At 38.9% G+C, this 23,429-nt stretch overlaps 3 protein-coding genes across 7 annotated transcripts in view; 1 reads left to right on the forward strand and 2 right to left on the reverse strand.

Annotated features, from left to right (window-relative positions):
- Positions 1-1,769: 1,769 nt before the first annotated feature.
- Positions 1,770-11,242, reverse strand: LOC127008895 (pre-mRNA-splicing factor 38A-like). Of its 3 annotated transcripts, none has more exons than XR_007761411.1 (9): positions 10,539-11,242; positions 9,107-9,266; positions 8,474-8,686; positions 7,516-7,668; positions 6,914-6,997; positions 5,310-5,728; positions 4,720-4,965; positions 3,236-3,298; positions 1,770-1,882 (listed from the first exon to the last, which is right to left on the reverse strand). XR_007761411.1 is itself a non-coding variant. In XM_050881372.1 (8 exons), the coding sequence occupies exons 1-7, from the start codon at positions 10,666-10,668 to the stop codon at positions 4,724-4,726; spliced, it is 1,401 nt and encodes a 466-aa protein (XP_050737329.1). In that variant the 5' UTR covers positions 10,669-11,242; the 3' UTR covers positions 3,173-3,298; positions 4,720-4,723. The 3 variants fall into 3 exon arrangements, 1 of the variants encoding a protein (XP_050737329.1); XR_007761412.1 differs by having other exon boundaries at positions 1,770-1,950; XM_050881372.1 differs by lacking the exon at positions 1,770-1,882 and having other exon boundaries at positions 3,173-3,298.
- Positions 11,243-13,211: 1,969 nt separating this feature from the next.
- On the forward strand, positions 13,212-22,662 carry LOC127008899 (protein LSM12-like). 3 transcript variants are annotated; one of them, XR_007761416.1, is made up of 6 exons: positions 13,212-13,368; positions 14,859-14,995; positions 15,832-15,941; positions 16,108-16,252; positions 16,915-17,069; positions 19,229-22,662. XR_007761416.1 is itself a non-coding variant. In XM_050881379.1 (6 exons), exons 1-5 carry the CDS (start codon positions 13,248-13,250, stop codon positions 17,008-17,010), a joined length of 609 nt encoding a protein of 202 aa, XP_050737336.1. In that variant the 5' UTR covers positions 13,212-13,247; the 3' UTR covers positions 17,011-17,028; positions 19,229-22,662. The 3 variants fall into 3 exon arrangements, 2 of the variants coding, with proteins under 2 accessions (XP_050737336.1, XP_050737335.1); XM_050881379.1 differs by having other exon boundaries at positions 16,915-17,028; XM_050881378.1 differs by having other exon boundaries at positions 16,915-22,662.
- Positions 14,008-23,429, reverse strand: part of LOC127008897 (cuticlin-4-like) — a 129,317-nt gene continuing 119,895 nt past the window's right edge. The window contains exon 12 of the transcript XR_007761415.1: positions 14,008-14,462. The gene's annotated coding sequence lies outside the window, so the exon portion shown is untranslated. The remainder of the gene's footprint in view (positions 14,463-23,429) is intronic.

A 23,429-nucleotide genomic window follows, 5' to 3' on the forward strand; every position in this document is an offset into this window, starting at 1 on the left:
CCGGGACTTTCTTAGAAATAATAGATGTACAAAGTGGCAAGTGAAGTAAGGCTTTACTTTCTAGTGTAAATAATTTTCTTGTGCTCTGTGTTCCTTCTGCTTATGTAATTGCATAGGCTTTTATGTAGTTATCAACTTCCCACTCACTGATTTGTCAAGAATATTTTTGTACAATCACCTCCTCCCAGCTGTAAGTCTGCTTTCATTATAACCATGCACCTAATCTTTCATAAGGTGCATAGTAAGGGGATCAGAATTGAGAAACAGTAGTCAAAGGTGTAATAAAAATAGAAAGTAACATGGAGCACACATTGGTTTCTTTTGTGCAAACTATAACTTTGCATATCTTTTCTATTTCAATATGACTAAATCCAGAGGAACGTTTCAAGGGTCAGAGGATTCGCTATCCTCAAACCTCATACATTTTATGAGCAAGACAGTTTGTCTTGAAATAACTGACCCCTGCCATGTAGCTACCTCATTTTAAATAGACTTCTCAGTTTTGAGTTTTTGCATGTTTAGCATGCACGAAGAAACTGGATAAAAGTTGTTAAAACTTGTTGTTGATGGTTTTGTCTATTGAAGAAACAAGTATGTTTTAGGGTAGAATGTCTGTTAATATTTAATGTTTTAACTTAATGTGGCACTATCAATTTTGGACATCATATTAACCCTTTCCATCCGTGACGCAGACGTCGGCGTCACAGTATGGAAAGGGTCAAGAGGAAATGGAAGAGGATTAATCCTCTTCTAAACCTTTCAATGCTCCTCTAAATTCCTCTCAATCCTCTTCCATTTCCTCTTAAGAGGTTTAGAAGAGGATTAAGAAGAAATGGAAGAGGATTAAGAGGTTTAGAAGAGGAATAACCCTTTCCATACGATTACGTCCGTCGGACGCCGACGTCGGCATCGCTGGAGTGAAGGGTTTAATTTGTATCTTTTGAATTTGTGAGACGAAACAAGCAGTGCTATAGTTTCCTCATCACATTTGTGATTCTAGTCTATGATCATTCATTGGCCATCAGCATTAAAAGTACATGTTTATTCATAAATTGGCAAAATGAATATGCAATTCCTATACATTTGAAATGCCTAGTTTGAGTAATTGCACATTTAATTTTTCAATCTATGCATGGGACAATGTCACATTTATTTGTGAAAACAATAGGCCAGCTCAATATCAGTTATTTCTTAACTTTTAGTACAAGAGATATATTTCCATTTGACTATTTGGTTAGAAGATGTGCATCACTTTACCTACAAATGTTGTTACAGCATCCTAGTCCACAACTACTCCCATGCCATTTTCAAGCCTGTTGTCATTGTGGAGGGACTTTGTAACCACAGGTTGGTGCCCTTTGCTGGGGCAGAGATATATGGCCTCTTACCTGGCCTTTGGCCCCTGTCCTTTGTACAGTAAATTTTACCTGGACCACAGATTTGTTGGCCTGAGAATTCCAGACTAGGCAGTCAGCACGCAGCCCACCCGGCTGTTAATCCTCCCTTCCGGTGTGGTTGATAAATGGGTACCTGGAGGAGCCTGGGGAAGGTAAACTGTGGTAACCTGGATGTCATACTGGCTTGTGTCCAGATGTGGTGTGGGTGCCGTGCTTATTGTATGTGAGGCTAGTCCCGAACAGCTTGGGGTAGAAACCCTATTTTTCATTGCCCTGACTCCTCATGGAAGTCATTTTGAATACCAGGTTACTTACTTTTGCAAAGGCTCACCATGGGTGATGATGAAATTACTTCCACTATTAAAACTCATGTTTGTCATTAAAGGTTTACTCTTCAAAACATACATGCTCAACAACAAGCTCAAACAGTATGTGTTGCTGCTGCTGCTATTCCCCTTCAGGGAGTGTATTCCATTCACACCAACCTGAGAGAACACCGAGTTGAATCAAACCCACCATCCACCAGTCCTGGGCATACAATAGCCTTTACCTCCTGTGTTAAAAAATATTATGGCAGGCATATACTGATACTGCATTTTCTCATCATTACAGGATACAGATTATAGTAAGATAAAATGTTGAAAAAAGCACAGATGGGCAGGAAATTCAGCAATGAGAAGTTCTCTTTCTTTAAATTTTAGTGTAAAAATTCAACTTTCTTCAATATACTACCTAATCTGTACTGGGTCTATATTTCAAAGTCCACCTTTGTATCAATTCAATCCCATTATTATAAATCTTGAGACTGAACACTTGTACTGTTTACTGAGAAAGAAACTATTAAACTACAATGACAGCCATGGGCAAATTTAAATGTATGTCACACTGAAATAGTTCATGCACATTTATTAAAATGCATCAACATGCTTAAAGAATATTTTTGTCTGCTTAGAAAACTTGACATTAAAATATAATCATTATTGCCTTAGGGAACCTTTTATGTCATACTCATTTAAATATTTTTTTTTGTGTGTACATCATGTGTTTTCTGTCCATCCATGCAATTATCTACTTTCTTCTATATTCAAGTTAAGCTACTAGGCTTGTATCAAATTTATGCTGGACACTAAGCCTTGACCTGGCATTCATTAATGACAAAACTTAATACACAGCAGCTATTATTTTTTTGTTGATGTAAATTAATTACACTGGCTATTAGCCAGACAATACTGGTCTTTGTACTTAGTACTTCAGCTGAAAGTACTGCATCAGGTTGATGCTATAAAAAGTAATAATACTCATTCATTATTACATTTAGTTATATTCATATTTTGAAGTGTGGTATGTCCTAATTGTTCTTTATTTTTTTCAATATGTATCAGTCTTCAAAAACTAGGTCTCCATGATGAAGAGGCAGAAGTGACATGAGATTGAAATTTCAGTTTCTCTTTAAAGTTGCAGCAATATCCTCTACATTTCTGTGTCTTGGGTGTGTCAGGATGACAGATTTTTAAATTCATAATAATTTTACTTTTCTCTCTCTACTTACTGCACTTGTGTTCAATAGTACTTGTGGAGCAATCAGAGCATAGTTTTGCAAAAGCACACAAAATGATGGAACTGCAGGAGTACACTCCAAAAAGTTTTGGACTACCCCTCATACATATGGGTATTGCATTTTCACATTTTATCAATTTTCCAAATTTTAGATTTACCTTACAAATTGATACCGACCTCATACACAATTCATTATTGCTAGAAAAGGGAAATATCAATTCAGTTTGAATGTTTATTCATGCCCCAATGTGACATAAAAATGTAAGTTTGGGAAAACTTACCACAACCTGTCCTTTGTTTGGAGGGCGAGAGTTGTAATCCCAGGACACCAAGGGGTCAGCATCCTTAAAAAGACAAAGAAGGAGTTCGGTACACAACAAGAAAATTGTTGTAAATTATATCTTTAGTTTCTATACTATTTTATGTGAAAGAAATAATTTTTGCTATTGATGTTAAGAGGCCCAAAATACAAATCTTCAACCAAGCAGAACAAAAGCCTCTCCCATTGTTCTCTACCTTGATATTAGTGTGCAGTGCCTGCAAGTGTGTGTACTTCACACTTCCACACCCACCACCCCGCTGATGGGAGGGCATAATCATATGTTTCATAACTGACCATCTAGCTACAGTGTGTGGGACCCTCACTGAACTGTGAACTGCTGACCACTCAATTGCCACCCTTGCCCATGCTGAAACTAGCAATTCTACTTTGGGATGCTACCTTAGGATGCCATCATTTTACTCATCAAGAGAAAGCTTGTGCCTTCACTCAGCTGGATAGAGGTGTCTGTGTGATATGTGTAGCTAAAGCTATTAGGGTGACACACAGGGCTATTTGACCATTTTTTTATTAGGCCCACAATGGCCCTAATGAGAAATGAGGTCATAAATAGCCCTGTGTGTTACCCTAATATCTTGGGCTACACATATCACACAGATATTTCCATCCAGTAGGGGTGGGCGAGAATCTATTTTTTCAGAATCAAAGAAATCGATTCAGCGTGAGTGGAATCGCCGGAATTGATTCATGACCATCCACTAAGCGCTGCACCGCAAATATTTTAATTTAGTAGTATATACTTTCTTAGTAGGAAAAGTAAAGATTTGCTTCTAAATAAGATATATTATAGAAAAAAAAAAATTTTGCAAGAGTGACATTTATTCCCTTTATATATATATATATATATATATATATATATATATATATATATATATATATATATATATATATATATATATATATATATATATATATATATATATATATAGACACACACACACACACACACACACTGGCGGCAGCAACACGCTCCTCACCTCCTACCAGGTGAAGCACGAGGAGAATCACTACAGAGAATAGATTCTCTCTATTGCACATCGGAATCGAAGGAATCGATTCTCGCCCACCCCTACCTTCCAGCTAGGTCAAGGCACAAGCTTGCTCTTGGTTAGTAAAATGATGGCATCCTAAGGTGGCAAGATCACATGCAAATAGCATACATCCAGGAATGTAGTTGTGTATGGTTCAAGTTCAAACAATTTGCCTTTGACAAACCAACACTGCTTCATATTTGACTTTTTGTGCCTAAAAGTGGAACTATGTGGTACTGATATGCAACAGCCGTGTGTTGGGTGCATAATGATACTTCCTTCTACAGTGCGGAAAATTTATATCATAGGCTTAGCAATACCAGGTAAGTCTTAACTGAGGGAAACAAAGACTTAAGTGAACACTTGTAAGACAGCAAGAATAAGGAACAAATACCTCTTTATGGTTGGAGGGGTGGCATGCCCAGCTTGGCTCTGATGGCATTGGCTTCTGCTATCTCCAGATCATCTCTACTCATATTTTCACGTTTGCTGCGGCCGCTGCGGTGATGTTTCTCTCTACGGTCTCCTCGCTCCCGGTCACGCTCCCGCTCTCTGTTTCGTTCCTTTCCGTGCTCTCTTTCTGGTCGCTCAGGGTGGCGGTGGTCGCGTCCACGCTCCCGGTGGTGGTGTGGGTGGTGGCCTGTAATGGTTCACTCACTGTCATGTCAAATATATACCGCTTACTAGGCTAGACTACAATCTTAATCCAACTCAAAATAAGGAAACACTATGAGATAAAATGCCCACACACCTCTTTGTTACACTACTAATAACTCTGGTGCTTGGATGATTAAATTTCTTCAAGTTTGTTCATTCAATTGATAGTATTCAGTTCCACATGCTTGAAAATAAACTTAAAAGGACTTGACTCCACTACTGCAACACTTGGCATCACTTTTATCCTCGACTTCAGATGGATAAAGGTGTGCATATCCTTACGTTAACACTTGCAATATGGAGATACAGGTACACGGCAACACTCACCTGGCGACCTTGACCTCGACCGATGCCGTCTCTCCCTTGACCTGCTTCTGTGTCTCTTTCTCTCCCGCTCCATGCCCCTGTCCCTGTCCATGCCTCTCTCCCTCTCGTTGCCTCGGTCCCTATCCATCCCTCGATCCCTATCCATACCCCTGCCATGGTCCATTCGGTCCCTCTCCATCCCTCTCCCATATTCCATTCTCTCTCTCTCCATTCCTCTACCATGATCCATTCTGTCTCTTTCCATCCCCCTACCATGGTCCATTCTGTCCCTCTCCATTCCTCTTCCATATTCCATTCTCTCCCTATCCATCCCCCTTCCATGATCCATTCTGTCCCTCTCCATCCCTCTATCCCTATCCATTCCCCTCTCCCTGTCCATTCCCCGCTCTCTCTCCCTGGAGCGACTTCTGCTGCGGTGTCTGGAAAGAGGAAAACATGTTATGATGTGTGGAGGTGCAGGTCATGAGAGGTAAGTGAATGGTGAATCAAAGGCCTGAAGCTGTAAAAAAAATTAAAATCTTATAAAACTACTGCAAGTTAAATTCCAATTTAACAATAGAGTATACAGCTGCACTATTGAACTACGTACGTTTGCTTCGAGATCAACTATGCACGTCTCATCTGCCCTAGTCCCCACCAAGGCCTTGTCCTTGTGAAATAACATCCAGGTTAAGCAATAGTTGGTTTGATCATTTTAAAAGGCAGTCACTCCTCCAGAACATCAAAGGCCGTACTTTTAAACATTTCATTGCCTAAGTACACATTTGACAAAGCTTTCATAGGAGTCTGGGGCATCTCCAGAGGTAGTTTTAATGACCCAGCTGGTAGCATGACCCTTCTTATGTGCCATGAGCCTACAAAAACACTCATTAGAACCCTATTGATCCCCTCTTTGACCTTTAGAAATAGCTGATGTGAGAAGCGAAAGTGTCTTATAATACCGACCCAAGACCAAAGGTGAGTCTACCAGTGCTGAATTCAACTATTGCAACAATCAGGAATTCATGCAGTAAAAATAAACTATAAGAGGTGCATGTGGTGAGTCAGGATAGGTTGGAGAAAGTAATGGAAGTATGTATGAGTGGTTTGGTATGGGTACAGCAGCAATGGAAGTGGATTATGCAGTGGGTGGAGTGAATTCGACTATTGCAACAATCAGGAATTCATGCAGCAAAAAGGAACAATTAGAGGTGCATGTGGTGAGTCAGGATAGGATGGAGAAAGTAATGGAAGTATGTATGAGTGGTTTGGTATGGGTACAGCAGCAATGGAAGTGGATTATGCAGTGAGTGGAGTGAATTCAACTATTGCAACAATCAGGAATTCATGCAGTAAAAATGAACTATAAGAGGCACATGTGGTGAGTCAGGATAGGATGGAGAAAGTAAAGGAAATATGTATGAGTGGTTTGGTATGGGTACAGCAGCAATGGAAGTGGATTATGCAGTGAGTGGAGCATGGTGCACTGAAATGGTATTATTTTTTATGCAAGAGGCTTAATGCTGATAATGAACAATAACAGAGGTAAAAATAATATAACAAAATCAGTAAATACTAGAACAGAAAACTGACTATGGAAATAACACAACTTATTCATAGCGTACCTCTTCTCTCTTTCTCTCTCATTTCTCATGTCCCTCTGAGGTGAACGTCTTGAAGGGGAATGGCCTCTCCCATGTCTCTCATCTCTGTAAGGGATGCTCATATTACAAGTCTAATACATTTATATCATTATCAAAACTTGCATAGCTAAAATCATCAGTATCTCTATTCCCCACAAAGATATAGCAAGGATTCAAAAAGACCATGGGATCAATCTGACATTCTGACACAATTAACCCCTTCACTGCAGATTTCCTACTAGAAAACATCCCCAAGCAACAAGAATGGAACAAAAAGTGGCTGCTCAATTTAATGAAGAAAAATGTAGTCATGCATCTTGGAAGGGTAAATCCAGCATACCAATACCATATGGAAAACACTCCACTATCCACCACAGAGGCAGAGAAAGACCTGGGAGTATATGTAACCAGGCTATCAGTGAAGGCCAAATCCGTGCCAATCACAGCAGACGGGTAAGATGATAGCCTACCTATGGGCATGCACGTTCCCCAAAAAATATCGTAAAATATAAGCATTCCTTTCCTCAAAAAGCCAAAAGTTTTCTCCCTCAAGTTCCTTTCACCTCTAAGATGAGTAAACCTACCGAGGGACCGGGCGGGTGGGATCAGGAACGTCATTTCTGGGTCTTGGTGGTGGAAGCATCTCCTCTTCATCACTCTCACTCTCAAGGTCATCCAAGTCATCGTCAAGGAGGGAAACTCGGCCGTCAAGTTCATTGTTTGCCTCGTGCACCCACCTGGAAGATGAAATTTGTTAAGCACACACTGGGAATAAAACAAAGAAATTAGGGAAACAGTAAAAATGTGACCATGTAAATATCCAATATAGTAATGTGGCAGACATTGCATACTTAAGAAATGGGGAGCACACCTAAAGAGGACACTGAATATCTTTTATGCATGAGACAAATTTCAAGTGAAGGCCAGGAAGGATATTCTCTAAGGAAGGGAATAATTTCTGACAAGGGTTGGTCTTTGTACAGGTTCTGACTCTTCTCAGAGACTTCTTTAGCTCATTCATGGATGAGGAAAGAATAGTGATAAGGACAATGGAGGGGATAAAAATGGAAAGAGAGGCAGAAGCTGTTAATACAAGAACAGCTTTTGCATTACATATGTGCAAAATTGTCAGTTTTATGGATACAAAAAAAAAAAAAAAAAAAAAAAAAAGCTAGCTAAGTACTGACAGGCATAGCATTGTTGTCACAGAGCTATGTTTCATGTATTTATAGCATCCCAGGAGCTATGACTGACATTTAAGACAACCCCTGATTTTGGAGTTCTGTTTTTTGTTTGTTTCAAGGGCTGCCTTAGGTATATGCCTGAATATACAAGAGCTATCCATCCCCAGTTAGTTTTTGTCACCTTTTGTAACATGCATGGAAAACTATGAAATGAATCTGCATAACAGACATCACTGTAGTAAGGGCTAGAGAGATATAAAAAATATTTAAAATTTTACGATTATTCACATGACTCCGTAGGTATGCTCTACTGTAGGGAAAATTAAGAATATTAAAAAGAAAGCAGATTCATACTTGCCTTTTCTGGACTCTGGGTAAAATTATGTCACAAAAGCGTTCTTCCCTAAGGAGGTTGTCGATAAATTCATCCATGTGGGAGAGCTGATACACGCCGGAGCGATCCATGAAGCGCAGTTTTCTGTAGTCATTAAGTAAAGGTTCCAGGTACTTGAAGCAGTCCAGGGAGCCGTACACCAGCCGCAGGTAAAATGCTCCCAAGGCACGGACGTATCTGAGGGAAGAGTCAATTAACCCCTTGACTGCGGATTTCCTACAAGAAGACATCACCAAGCTACAGAAATGGAACAAAAAGTGGCAGCTACAGTTCAGTGAAGAAAAATGTAAAGGCCTGCACCTTGGGAGGGGAAATCCAGCATACCAATATACCACATGGGAAACACTCCATTATCCACCACAGAGGCAGAGAAAGACGTGGGAGTATATGTTACCAGGCCACCAGTGAAAGCCAAATCCGGGCCAATCGCTGCAGACAGGTTAATAAAGGCATGGAAGTCTTCACTTAAAAAGGGGCTTGAGAAGAAAGTAGGGAAGCAGAGACAAAATATATTCCTAGATCAACATCAGTACCTCAGAGTTAAAAATTTGAATGGCATGAAACTTAACAGGTAATAAGTATAAATAATTCACATACTTGAATTCATCCTGCTTGATGAATTCAATGATGATGTCTTTCTCTGGCTGGATCTGGAGCATCTTGAGAACCAAACAGAGGAAGGGTGTGGGTTTGATGTTGCCACCGTACACTCCACCAATGGTTCGCAGTGCCATAGCCTTGTCCACCAGGAGTTCCGCTGCAAAATGGCACATGGTTAACTACCAACCACCAGCACCACTTAAATGCCACGGCTAAGTAAGCTCAAGTAAGCTGAACAGATAGTCTGAAACTTATCCCTTTAAAAATAATAACCTATCACCCTTAACGATCATAGCCTATTGTTGCTAAAATAGCAAGCTATTGCTGCTAAAATGAATAACAACCTAGTGATTTAAAGCAACGGATCAAGATGTCACAAAAAGGAAGCCAGCATGGAAGTGGTGAGTGAGTGGCGTGTTAATAAAACCAATCTTAACCTTACATTCAACTTTCCTCTATGATTCCTGGTATTAGTTCAGAATTACACCCACTTCACTCTGGGATTTGTGGTTGTGGTCACATTCCTGCAAAGTTTTATGACTGTGGTGGTAGTTTGACCCTTCTCTGGTAATGTGAACCTAAAAAAAACATTCATGAGAACCTGATTAATCTCCTTTTTGGACTTAAGAAGACTTCCAGTAAGGAGAAAGAATCCAATTCAGGGACCATTTATTGTTGAAAATAGGGGATAATAATTCACAAAAGCGTCGCCTTCTCTGGCGGCAGCCATGGCGACAGTACCACTGACGCAGCCGCAAAATAGCTTCCAGAGGGTTTAGGGTGGGGGACAGCGTTGCCAGATTGTCTTACTCAGCCTCTTATATTTACCGACTTCCGACCCCAAAAAACTGTCTCGTGGACCCCAATAAGGAGATTCACTTATAATTATCGTTAAAATAGTTAATTTCTGATGTTTCTTGGCAATAGTTAGACGTCAGAAACCGGTAAATACTATGCTCTGAGTACGATAATCTGGCAACGGTGGTGGGGGAGCATATTTAAACTATCCCAACCAAACTTTACGACCTAACAGCTAACAGGGGGGCTTCGCCCCCCTCATGTATATGCGACTTATTTCTGCGAGGAGGTATTTCTCGCAACGCAGTGCCATGGCCGCCGCCAGAGGAGGCGACGCTTTCATGAATTATTATCCCCTATTTTCAACAATAAATAGTCCCTGAATTGGATTCTTTCTCCTTTCTGGAAGTCACTTGTCACTGCACTGCATTCAGGGACCAAAAAGAAATCCATGATGTAAGTATTAACTTTGCCAGAGGTGGCTAAGGTTTCGTAAATATTATCCGAAAAACGAAGTAGTAATCGAAAAAGAAAAAAATAAGAAAAAAAGAAGGAAGAGGAGAAGAGAATTCGAGGAGGAAAAAAAAATTCAGAAAATCCAAAAAACTCAAAAGGAAGACAAAATAATCACCTGAGAGGGCGAAGCATTCCTCCTTCCAGTACCGAGAGTCATAAATCCTCGTCCTGATGATCTTCTCCACTAAATACTGAGGATTCGTGCCATGGATAGAATTGGCGTCCTTCACCGTCCTGTTAGCCATGATGAAGACGGGTGTTTACTCCTCCTCTACGGCAGTTATGGGGCTTCTACGACGGTTTATCTCCTCTTCGTCCTTTCCTTCTTCTATCTATTCTTATGTGGTGGCAATGGCTGCTTCGTGGGTGTCGTAATTTCCGTGTTTTTGCTAATTTTTGTAAGACTTTATACGACCCCGACAAGCCATGTTTGTCTTGGTCTCGGTCTGGGTTGTTGTTGTCGTTTTTGCTGGCTTAACGTTTTTTGTGTTTTATTGTTCTCTTGTTCTTGTTCTTTCTTGCTTTTGTTCTTCTTCTTGTTCGTCTTGTTCTTGTTTTCTTGTTATTCTTGTTCTTGTTCTTTTTGCCTTTGTTCTTCTTCTTAATTATTCGTCTTAATGTTCTTGTTCTTCTTGTTTGTCTTGTTCTTGTTCTTCCTGTTCTTATTCTTCTTGTTCTAGATCTTTTTGCTTTTGTTCTTCTTCTTGTTCGTCTTGTTCTTGTTTTTCGTGTTCTTGTTCTTCTTGTTCTTGTTCCTCGCCTCTTCTTCTAACTCTTCTTTTACCTCTTCTTCTCCTATTTCTTCTGATTCTGCTTTTTCTTCTGCTCCTTCTTCTTCTTCTTTTCCTTCTTCTTCATTATTAGACTCTTCTGAATCGCTTAACTATCAATCAATCAATCAATCAATCGCTTAATCATTTTTTTAGGTTTCAGTCCCTCCTTAGTGTTTCTTCCTTTAATTAATATCAGGAAAAAATATATATGACCTTTTTTAACCCATTCATACTGAAAAAAATATTATCCCATTATTTAGAACCGAAGTATAATATAAAGCGTGTGATCTTGAGCCTTTGTATCGGCACTCCATATTCTCATTACCGTAATATACTTTCTAGAATTAAGCTTTCTGTGCCTAAAAATGTAGAAAAAATAACTATACAATATTTTTCATACTCAAAACCATAAACTATCAATCAATCAATCAACTCCCATACTTATCTCCTTTTCGCACCTCATGTATGCCTGCTGTAATTTTGCCTCTCTCTATCCCTAATTATATAAGCTTCATTCCCTCAATTTCCCACTTTTTTATTTCCTAGTATCTCCTAATTAACTCCTTCACACTTAAACAATTCCCCAACACCACCTCCAGCACCCTATTTTCACCCTACTCACCCTTCACCTTATTTCCCTCCCCAAGGACATTTCCACACTTCCAGTCATCACATTAGTCCATTAATTCACTAAAATCATACTTAACGCATCACCTTCAGCACCCCAGCACCCTGTATTCACCCTGTCGTCTTCACCCTAGCTGTCTTATCCTTCACCTTGCTTCCCTCCCCAAGGACATTTCCACACTTCCTTCCAGTCATCACATTAGTCCATTAATTCACTAAAATCATACTTAACGCATCACCTTCAGCACCCTAGCACCCTGTTTTCACCCTGATATCACCATGTATATTCACCCTAGCTCTTATTTACCCCTCGATCCTTTCTCCCTCACCCTATTTCTCTCTCTACGGCCATTTCGATCTACACCTCCAGTCACCACAGTAGTCCATTAAACCACCCTATCACCCTATTTCAACCTCTATTTACCCCTTTTTCACCCTGTATTCACGTACCCTGTGTTCTCCTGTTACTCACCCTAGCTATTTCTCTCGCTAAGGACTTTCCCACACACCATATCATCCTGTTTTCACCCGTTATTCACCCTGTTTCACCCTATTCACCCTGTTTACATCCCCCTCCCCCCTTTCCCCACACTCCCTATTTCTCTCTCCACGGCCATTTCCACATATCAATTAAATCACCACAGCAGTTCATTAAATCACCCTTTCACCCTATATTCACCCCATATACAGGCCTATATTTACTTCCCCCTCCCGGCCCCTGACCCCCACACACACTTCCAATCACCACAGTGGCCCATTAAACCCCCCTATCACCCTATTTCCACCCTTTATTTACCCTTACTCACCCTTTTCCACCACCACGTATTCACCCTATTTACCTCCCCTTCCCCATGACTCCCACATTTCCCATCACCACAGTAGTCCCGTAAACCCCCCTATCACCCTATTTACCCTACTTCCACCCTTAATTCACCCTTTTTTCACATTCACCCTTTTCACCCCATATCCACCCCGTATTCACCCTATTTCCTCCTGACTCCCACATTTCCAATCACCACAGTAGTCCATTAAATCCCCTATCACCCTATTTCCACCCTATATTCACCCTTAATCACCCTTTTTCACCCCGTAGCAACCCTAGTAGCTATTTACCCTATTTATCTCCCCCTCCCTCTGACTCCCACATCTCAATGGTCCATTAAACCCCTCTATCACCCTATCTACCCTATTTCCACCCTATATGCATCCTTAATCACCCTTTTTCACCCTTTTTATCCCGTATCAACCCTGTATTTACCCTATTTATCTCCCCCTCCCCCTGACTCCATCACAATAGTCTATTAAGCCCCCCTGTCACCCTATTTCCACCCTATATGCATCCTTAATCACCCTTTTGCACACCGTAGTCACCCTATTCACCCCCCTTGCCCCCCCTCACCCCCCCTCTCGGCACTGGAGGCAAGATGGCCGAGTCCAACGAGTGCTTCAACATCGGCAGCACCGTAAATTGCAAGACATGCTTCAACGAGGACCTGCAGGGGGAAGTGGTGGCCTTTGACCCCCACGTGAAGCTCCTGACCCTCAGTATCCTTTGGTGGCAGTGTCCTAAGAGTCCTACGAAGGTTTTTTTGGGGGGGGTTATATGTAAGGGTGGATTTCTCAGGAGGGGATTTTCCTTGGGTTTTAGGGGTTTTAGGGTTTTAAGGGGGTTATTAATGGTTATTTTAGGGTATGGGTGAGTCTTCTTAAGGGGGTGGGTCGATATGTGTCCTATGTATCCTGTGTGTGTGTTTGTGCGTGTAAGGTCATGGGTTTAAGGATTTTTAGGGCATGGTCAGTGTTTTTAGGGGTTACTTATGGTTATTTTAGGGCATGGGTGGGTTGCTTTAAGGGGCTGGGTTGATATGTGTCCCATGTATCCTATGTATGAGTAAGGGAGATTCTCAAAGGTGTTTTTCTTCTGCTCACGGTCATGGGTTTTGGGATTTTTAGGTCATGGTCAGTGTTTTAAGGGGTTACTTATGGTTATTTTAGGGTATGGGTGTGTTTTCATAAGGGGTTGGGTAACATATACTCCCAGGTCTTTCTCTGCCTCTGTGGTGGATAGTGGAGTGTTTCCCATGTGGTATTGGTATGCTGGATATCCCCTCCCAATTTTTCTTCATTGAATTGTAGCAGCCACTTTTTGTTCCATTCCTGTAGCTTGGGGATGTCTTCTTGTAGGAAATCCGCAGTCAAGGGGTTAATGGCGATAGGTTACTAAGTTGGTGTGTTAGGTTACGGACTTGGTGGCGATGGGTTACTAAGTTGGGGGGTTAGGTTACTGGCGATAGGTCACTAATTTGGTGGGTTAGGTTACTGGCTTTGTGGTGATAGGTTACTAATTTAGAATCATCGGGTGACAAATTTAATAGGAAAAGGTTACTTCGACTCATAATAATTTCCCAGGTTGGTTAGATTAGGTTCACAGAGGGTTAGTTTTCCATATAATTCCTGATCCCTTTTGGTGGAGTTAAATACATGTGTTTGATTGGAATGTTCTGCAGAAGGGTCAGTATTTCTCCCACCCAAAACTGATCTCACTTCTGGCCTCTCGTTCGGTTTTCTTTGGTTGGAGTAGCATCTGGCGGACCTTTTTGTTCCTGTGTTTGCTTTTTGCTCTTGTGCTGCCTCCCTTGCTGTAAAAAAAGAAACAAAATTAACAATACCACTGCTAGGCCTACAATTTCCTGGAGAAGCTTCAAGTTTTAACCCGGTAGCACGACGGGCCAAATTTGTGGCTTTACCCTGTAGCAGTGGCGGGCCAAATTTGTGCCATGATATAAACCCCCCAAAATAGATGATACATAATCTGATCACAAATGCCTTGATATTTATTATGAAATGGTTTGTGTGAGGGGTGATTTTTTTTTTTTTTAATTTTTCTTGCTTGGAGGGACCATTAAGAAACATAATCCCCGCTGCTACTGGGTTAAGTCATTATTTTCACTTTAAAGCTGTATTGATGATATGGAATTGGAGATATGAAGTACAGCATCTCTCTTTGTAGCTTTTCCTTAACTACAACCCTTCAGAATCCCCTTCTAGCAGTGGTCGCTCGGCGGTGTATGATATTCACATGGTAAACCTCAGTTATGTATCACAAGTCACAGTAACGCGAGAAGCTGCCGGGTCCCCGCTGCCATCCCTGCCGTCTCTAAACCTAAGTAAGGTAAGCTCTGTGGATTGATGCTTTTGCTTAGCCTTCACTAATTTCTAAAAGTGGAGTGAAATAAATTCTTGATAATCTCTAGAATAAGGCTAGAGGTGGCTTGGATGCATATTGATATCATATTCAGCTTCCTAGTTTTATATACCTACCTTACCAAACTTTGACTGTACTTAGTAGCATCTGTAAAATCTATAAGAAAGACTGTTGTCTGCTAACTAATGTAACCCTTTTTTGATGGTATGGAGTGTGTGTGTAATTTTATGGGCTTCATAAGGTGGGCAGGGATGCTAATATTATATTATCTATGGTATATATGAAAATGCTATGGGAACTAATGATATCCAACACATCACAGCTACTTCATACTGTGTCAGCAAATTCTAAGAAACCAGGATTCTCATTCTTTTTTGAGGCAACTTTCTATTGGCCCATTAAAGCCAGATAGGAAAATCAGTTTTATACATGATTGAAAATGATGAGAGTAAGGCTGCTGTGACAGTTTCTAATTCTGGCATGGCTGAGGTAATTGCTTATCCACAGATATAACTTTTGAGCAAAATAACAGGGTTCTGTATGATCGAGAAGGCATGGTGACGTGTTGTGAATGGCTAACAGTTTCCACATTACTGCTAAACATACATTAACAATAAGCATTCCTGGCTCCTTCGTAAAGCATATGAAATAATTTAATTGTAAAAATAAAGTTTTTCGACACTCCTCCATAAACTTGCCGGCGCCAAGGCATAACGCCCTAATAATCATCAATCATCCATAAACTTGCAGAGTATTCACATGTTTGTATTTCTTATATGAAACTCACAAAGTTTTCCCCACAGCTTAGTAATCGGGCAAAGAAAAGTATAGATGAAAAACAACGATTAATCGAAGCAATGCAGTCGGGGGTGTCTCCTGTAGGCCAGAAGCTGTTTCTACACATTCGTAAAACGTAAGACTCATCACATCATTCTCTGTTCATTACTTCTTGAGTAGAGAGATGAAATACATAAATCATCCCCAGTATTAGTTTCCACAGAATCTTCCTATTTGGTAGTATCCTGTTTTCTTGAAAGTATATAACTTGGTAGTGGTAGTACAGATATTTTTTCTTGCAGCATGGAAGAAGTCAAGTGGGCTGGAGTCAGCATCTTGGTAATGGGGCAGGTGCTCATCTCTCCCCCGTACCAGCTTGAAAATGTCAAGGAGCAGAAGGAAGGCAAGGACGCCAACTCTAAGACGCTCCCCTACGTCAAGAAACTCGTATGTATTAAGTGATATCCTAAGCTTAGACTCATTTCATTTTGACTGTATGGATGACATTATTATACAGTAGGGGATAAATTCAACTGAAGAGATAGGTATCACAGGTCATTATCCTCAGCCATTACTTGTCTTCTGCTGGACAAAGGCCTTTCCCAATGTCTTCCACCTCTTTCTGTCTAATACTCCATTCTGATCTGGCAAATAGTCTAGTTTCATCTCCACCTGGTCTTCTATATGCTGTGACTTCAACAATTCATCAGTTTAATGCATGATATGGCCTGCCCAGGTCCAGCTTGGCATTGGGTTTTGTTTGGCATAAAGAATCATTTTTTCCCCATTTGTGTAACTATTACTCACAAAATCCTCATTGGGCAAGTTACATCATTCCACTGGAAACACAGCAGTATCTCAATCAATTAGGATGTTATTGTTCTTGGAATGTGGGTTGACTCTAACTTTAATGACTTGACACAACAATTTTGCAGTTTGCACTCATGTGGCCTTCAGGTTGTAAGGGGCTCTTAATAGTCATGACATCATCGGGGAGGGGTATGAAGCCCCTCAGCCCATTAAAACATTAAGTCTTACAAGACCTAACAAAACTTCTCCAGTACCCATTTTTTTTTTTTTTTTGTCACTTAGTGATTTCCTTTTTTCAGGTGGACAAGTTCCATCAAGATCAACAAAGTCTCTCCCTTAATAATGGAACAAGTGCCACACCCGTTGTAGCAGAGGTGCAGCCTGTATCACAGTAAAGAAGCTAGACACCTAAAGTACGTACAACACCACGATGGAGAGAAGGGGCATCTCCCAGGTGAATGTGCTTTATATTTTAATAATTTGTTTTTATAGTGCAGGCCACTCATGAAGGTCATGTGTGTGAGAGCAAATCACTGTGTGACTGAAGATCATGACTGGACAAGAGTGAAAGTGATGGCAGTTGAATATGTGCAATTTAGTTATTTCTGTTCATCTGGATTTTTGGTTTCACTGTGCTATTTTCATTCATCGTCTGTGAACTACAAAGACTTTTTCGGGCTTGTAAAGTATGCCGTGGATAGTTTTTGAAATACTTTGAGCAGTACGTCATATATAACAAAATACGTTTTTGTAACTTGGCTACCAAGCATTTCCCTTCCCAGACTGCCAAGAATGAGCACCATATTCCTACTTCAATAGTTGACAATGAAAGCTGCATTTAAAAATGTTTGATAGACAAGAAAAAATAACTATTCTTAATATTGGAATCTTTTCATACATCTTTTTGTTATGAGCATTGTGGACAAAATATTTAAATACTGGAAAGCGAATCTCTAGTTTTATATAAATTGATCGCATCCCATTGAGGAGTGAGACCTGGCCCGGGGCGATGGGTTGACAAAATGAGGTCCTAGTTTTTGTATATAATGTTTCATCTTTGGTCCATATTGATTATTAAAGTCAAGCCAGTCATGTTAAATATGTAAATAAATAATTGTTATATGCCACATAAATCTACACATCTTCAGTATTTTCTTGACATTTTTCTGAAATAGGGTTAAATACATGCAGCTAATGGAAGGACAAAAGCAATAGCACTCCTTATGCAAGCAGTTAGCAGGCTGATGAAAGGTGTCAGCTGATCGGGGGGAGATTGATCACTTATTTACCGATACTGAATGGATGGTTGAAACTTATTGCAGCTTAGATTTATCTTTTTTCTTTTGGAAGGTAATGTAAAAAGATGTAATTCACTCCACCAACTATTTTGCACACACAAATATTCATATATATATATTTTTTTTCCTTTCTTTTTCACATGGTCATCTCTTTTTATTTATTTATCTTACACCACATATTTCAAGCATTTTATTGTTTGTACTACATATGTGCTGCTTTATACCTTAATTATATATTTTAGAAGCTGGTTATCACTAATTTTCATAAAAGATAGTTTTTATACAGTTGAAATCATGTCATCTGGCTTTGTGTAAAAACTTAATACAAGATGCAGAAGAGGCCATGATGCACTTACTTTCTTAAACCTGGCAATGTCAACACCACTTACTGTTACAATGCGCCATGGCTTGTTACATGAACAGACAGTGGCTACTTTAGTTCTCCAGAAATGAAGCTGGGTTTATAACCTCCTACCTTTACATTTGTTGGCATAAGTTCTTTCAGTCATGATTTTTAATAATAAATTAAATTTAGCAAAAGTATAATTGCAAAATTATTGTAAAGGATTATAGAAACTAAAATGCAGCACATGAAAATGACACCGGTCTTGATAGCCTTGCTAAGGTTACAAAAGTTGGTTATTAATGAAACATAATGAAAAAAGGTTAATCAAGTAATTACTAAATTGTGACATTCATGAATTTATAGTGGACAAGATATGGCATTTCAATCCCTATGATGCCTCTGGTTTTGAGAGAAATATGTAAAACCTTTTTTGAATTTTCTGAAAACTTTTGTTGCCAGTTTAGAGGATGATGGACTAGAGTCACTAGACCATCATTGTTATCCCAAGAACTCATAATGGTTTTAAGTACTATTCCTGGCAGGGTGCAGGACTGGAAGTGAAAATGTAAGTGCTTGAATAGGGAAAAGATCAGCCAGTGATATGATCCAGAGTGACTTTTCACACAAGCATACGGCTTTTTCACTTTATCCTAAGATAGAATCCAGCCAGTCCTCAGTCTTGCATCCTTGCTGTCTGTCCATCTCCAATCATTAATGGGTGAAAATGACATTTATAGTAAGGTCACATTACAAATGGTGATTTTTTTATACTTATATTTACATTTAATTTCTGCATAAATTAAACTAAATCAACAACTTTAAATACTAATAATCTACACTGGACTGCACAAACATCTCCACTGTATGACTGACTGGTTTCAGAAGGATTATGTATTATTTTGGAATCCCTAGTTTTTAGAGGTAGTCTCATTCACTGAGAGCTGACAAAGAGCTGTTTACTGATTGCAGGATGCTTTGAAGATTCACATGGACCAAGGAAATTTGTCATTTGTTACTGAATGGCTCCTGCAGTAAAGAAAAAAGGTGAAACCAAGGTAAATTCATACTGATTTTGATGGAATGATGTACCGGCTCCCTATTCTTAGCCACACATTCTGACCACTTCCATAATAAAGGATTGGTACTTTAGGGGAAACTGAACATTTCTGTATGAAAATACCATGCAATTCATGCTGAAAATTAGAGTTCATCATAATATGCCAAAAGCAGGAATGAAACAAGTGCATTAGGGAACTCTTTTGTTACTTTGTGAACTGTCATTCATGAAAATAAGGAAAGGTTGTGGGTGTAGTTAATGAAAAATTATCCACTGAATAGTATTTATTGTACTTCATAATTTCTGGCATGTGATAACTGCACACTGTTATAGTTCATTGAATTTGAGGAAATATTATTTTAGGAGAGTCAGGTAAGGAGGTTACCATGTGGTTGTTATCTTGAAAAATAAATATTTAAACATTCTAAAAGACCCTAATGTAAGGAATTTATAGTACTCAGGAATTTTCCTGATTATATATTTATTGAAATAAATCATTATAATTTTTCAATTTGAGAATATATTTTCAGAGCAAATGATATGCAATTCAATAGTTTTCAATCAAGTAATGCTGGTTAAACAGGGATGGCATGTACTTGAGTTTATTTAAGTTATTAAATTTGTTAAGGGTGCATCATTACTCCTCTCGTGTAGTAATATTGTACTGTGGGATGTGTATTGGTGCGTGAAAAATTAATGTGCAATGAGACTAAGCAAACAAAAGGTCCAAGGAGCAGCACCGTAAATTGCCCCATGTCACAATAAAAAAGGATTTGTTAAATGTCATTCAGTAATTATGCTTGGTAACTAAATAAAAATCTGTATCTTTAACTTCCTTCAGGAGTCTCAGCTACACTGCATAGGAAGGTGAAGGCATATTGATAAAGAAAATATATGCCAAAGTATAACGAAAATACGTGAAAATAAATACTAATGCAAATTATAAAATAACCTAGAAACAAACTTGGTGGATGAAACTGTAAAATATTGACCTTACAAGATGTAAGTGGGGCATTAAACAATTTAGCAAACTATAAATTCTCAATAAATTTTCTTGTTCAAGTGGATGGTTGTAATTTTGTGTTCAATCATATTGTAATTATACTCAAGTCTTTTGGGACAAATAATGGTGATCATGACACCCCCGCATGAAAATGTTTGAATAAAGTGACTTTAGCATTATGTTTATAAGGAACAGTCTTGTACACTCTCAGGAGGCACATTCCCCATGTGTTCATATTTTGTTAAAAAAAAAAAGAACAAATTGATATTTTAACTGAATACAGGCAACTCTCGCTATATGATGATGGATTTATGTACTAATAGTCTGAATACGATCCCCTACAATCGGTCTGTGATTGGTGTTGCAATCATGTGATCACCATGCCGCACGAGTTGTGGTACAATCATATGGTCATCACGCCACAGCGGTGGAGCATCACATTATCACTACGACACACGGGGGAGAGCGTTCCCAAACCACGCTACTGCTCAGTCTCTGTCTGCCATCGAACATGTCCATATGATTTTCCTTAGATTCACTGACAACAAAGACTAAGCTTACAGCCTTTCTCTGCAAAGAGTAAGCTGCCAGAATCTCTTCATTCCAGCGTCAGATTACCTCCCTACTCTCAGATGAAGAGAATGAATTCTTATTAAGACCTATTTCAAGTTATAAATTCTAATGTTTAAGAATTCTTTTAATGTCCATTTTCTTTTCTTTATTATTCCATTAATTATGTAATTTTCTTTAATGTAAATGATTTTATTTTATTTTATTTTTAAATCATTAATGCAAATAAATGTTCAAGTTTGTTGGGGGTCCCTTTTATCTTTTACTATTATTTTTTAGTGGCTGTTCAAACTCTTCATAATGCCGTCAGTTGGCAATTGATCACTTAATCAATTTTTGAGGAGCGTAGCTCATTCATATAGCGAGGGATGCCTGTATTTGTTAAGTTTTTGTGGTGCACCAGTTCACAAGTTTTTCGGTAAGCATTGATAGTTAGGATTTTTTTCCTTGCCAACACTACACTGTTTTTATTGTCTAGTGCTAGAATGTCACAAATTCAGTTCATTTTCAAAATTCATTGGATGCTTGGGGTAGTTTATCTCTATTTTCCATGCTGCAAGTGTAATGGAAGAGTGGTTTACAGCATAGGAAAATTAATAGCAAAAGGTTGTATTGGTATGTTTCAGGTATAATACATATACCAGTTCATGATAATCCAATTCACATCACACCACTACTAATGTAATACAATTGAAGGAGGCTGTGATACAATGGACCAAAACCATGCATTGCAATTTCAGTAAAATGAAATCTTTTTGGCTCACAAGTAGACAGCTGTGTCAGAAACTTTTCAACATATTCCACTGTGTAACTTCATCATTAATCTGAAATTGGGAAATGATAATCAAATGTACTCAGAATATTCAGTAATAATTAAATGCATCATTGATGCCCACTTGTACATCTGCATTGTTATTGATTTTTAATGAAAGAATGGCTGAAAACAGCACATGCTAAGAAATTCACAATTATGTATCACAGTAATGTGTTAAAGCATGTTCAGAAACCAGATCCAATATGGGAACCAAATTTATATTTAACAACACTCTAGACCATTTGTTCTTGAAACAGCTGATGTTGAAATGGTAAAGATTGTTTGGCACATGCTGGGACCAACATATTGGCTGGCAAATAAGTACAACTGTAGCTTTCTGTTGTTGCATCTTTTGGGAGTTGTACACCAGCTGCCCAAGCCCCCTTGTTGTTTATGACAAGGATTAATCCATATTGGGGTTTCTCTGTATCAAAGGAATGAAATAAGACTTGAGGCAAGTCTTAAGTCACCACTGAAGATGGAAGATAAGGTGGCATACATGAAAACTCATACTTTGTTGTGAATACAGAAGTGAAACAAAGTTGTAAGCAAAGAATGTTGAAGCACTCAGGCTTAGTATACAGATTACACAGTAGAAGCTTTTTGGTTTATGCTCTACTGTATAATTAGGAGCCCTAGGCCGGGTGATTCTTTTTTACAAGGTTGAGCTGAATGGTGTGATGGAAAAAGCTCGTGTTAGGAATCCTTTTTATAATGTGAGAAGTGTGATTGCAAGGAGAGGGTAAAACAGGAAAGCTATGCATCTTACTGTTGTAATTATTTATGATTGTTTCATATTGAGTATGAGATTTTGTTTTCTTTTTGAATATATCTTTTTTTATATAGAATTCATTTGAGACCATATAGATATTTAAAGTATGAAAATGATGCTAATTTAGTAAAAGTGGATCATATGTAATTTATGACCTGTAAAAACTGTCAATAAAGACAAATATAGACCAATGTCTCATTTTCTCCTTCATGTAATTTATATTTTGGCTTACAAATTATTTGAACCACAGACTCAAGTCGGGCTGTGCATCCCTTCAGTGGAATGTGGAAATTATAGTCATAGTCTGTATTCTCGTTGCGTGGGAAATCATCTCCATATTTTAGCAAGTTCTGAGCACTTTATTCATGACTAGACAAGCATCTTCCCACCCCTGTGTGACTGCTGGTTTATGTCATCCTATTTGTTGCAATGTTGACAATATTTTTTTATTTTTTATTCGTATAGATCGAGTCAATGGCAGTGTTAGATTTTAGTTCAGAAAGGCTTCTTGGCTCTAGTTCTAGTGGTCTTCAGGGCTCAAGCCGCAATACTAATGAAACGATGATGTGCTCTTTTTGGAGGCAGCTTAAATGAAAATTCACCCAAAATATTTGTTAACTTTTTACATGGAGTTAATTTATTTTCCATAATACCTAAGGAACAAATATGCCCTTACAATTCATTGAAGATCACTGATGAGTAAAAGAGGATGGTATATAATATCAAAACAACCTTTGCCAGTTGTTTGAATTTAAGTGAAGAAGCTTTCCAAGGAGATGGCAGTCTGGTCAGCGAACAAAACACTTGACAAGAAACACTCGCGCCACCAAGCACATGCTGCTCCCATGGCTAAGGCAGTTTTTTTGAGTGATAAAGTCAAGGCAGTTTTTTTTGTGGTTTCAGACATTACAGCAAACTAGATGGAAAGAACTACTAATAGATTACCACTAATAC

Source organism: Eriocheir sinensis, chromosome 39 (genome assembly GCF_024679095.1).
Source record: "Eriocheir sinensis breed Jianghai 21 chromosome 39, ASM2467909v1, whole genome shotgun sequence".
NCBI classification, from domain to species: domain Eukaryota; kingdom Metazoa; phylum Arthropoda; class Malacostraca; order Decapoda; family Varunidae; genus Eriocheir; species Eriocheir sinensis.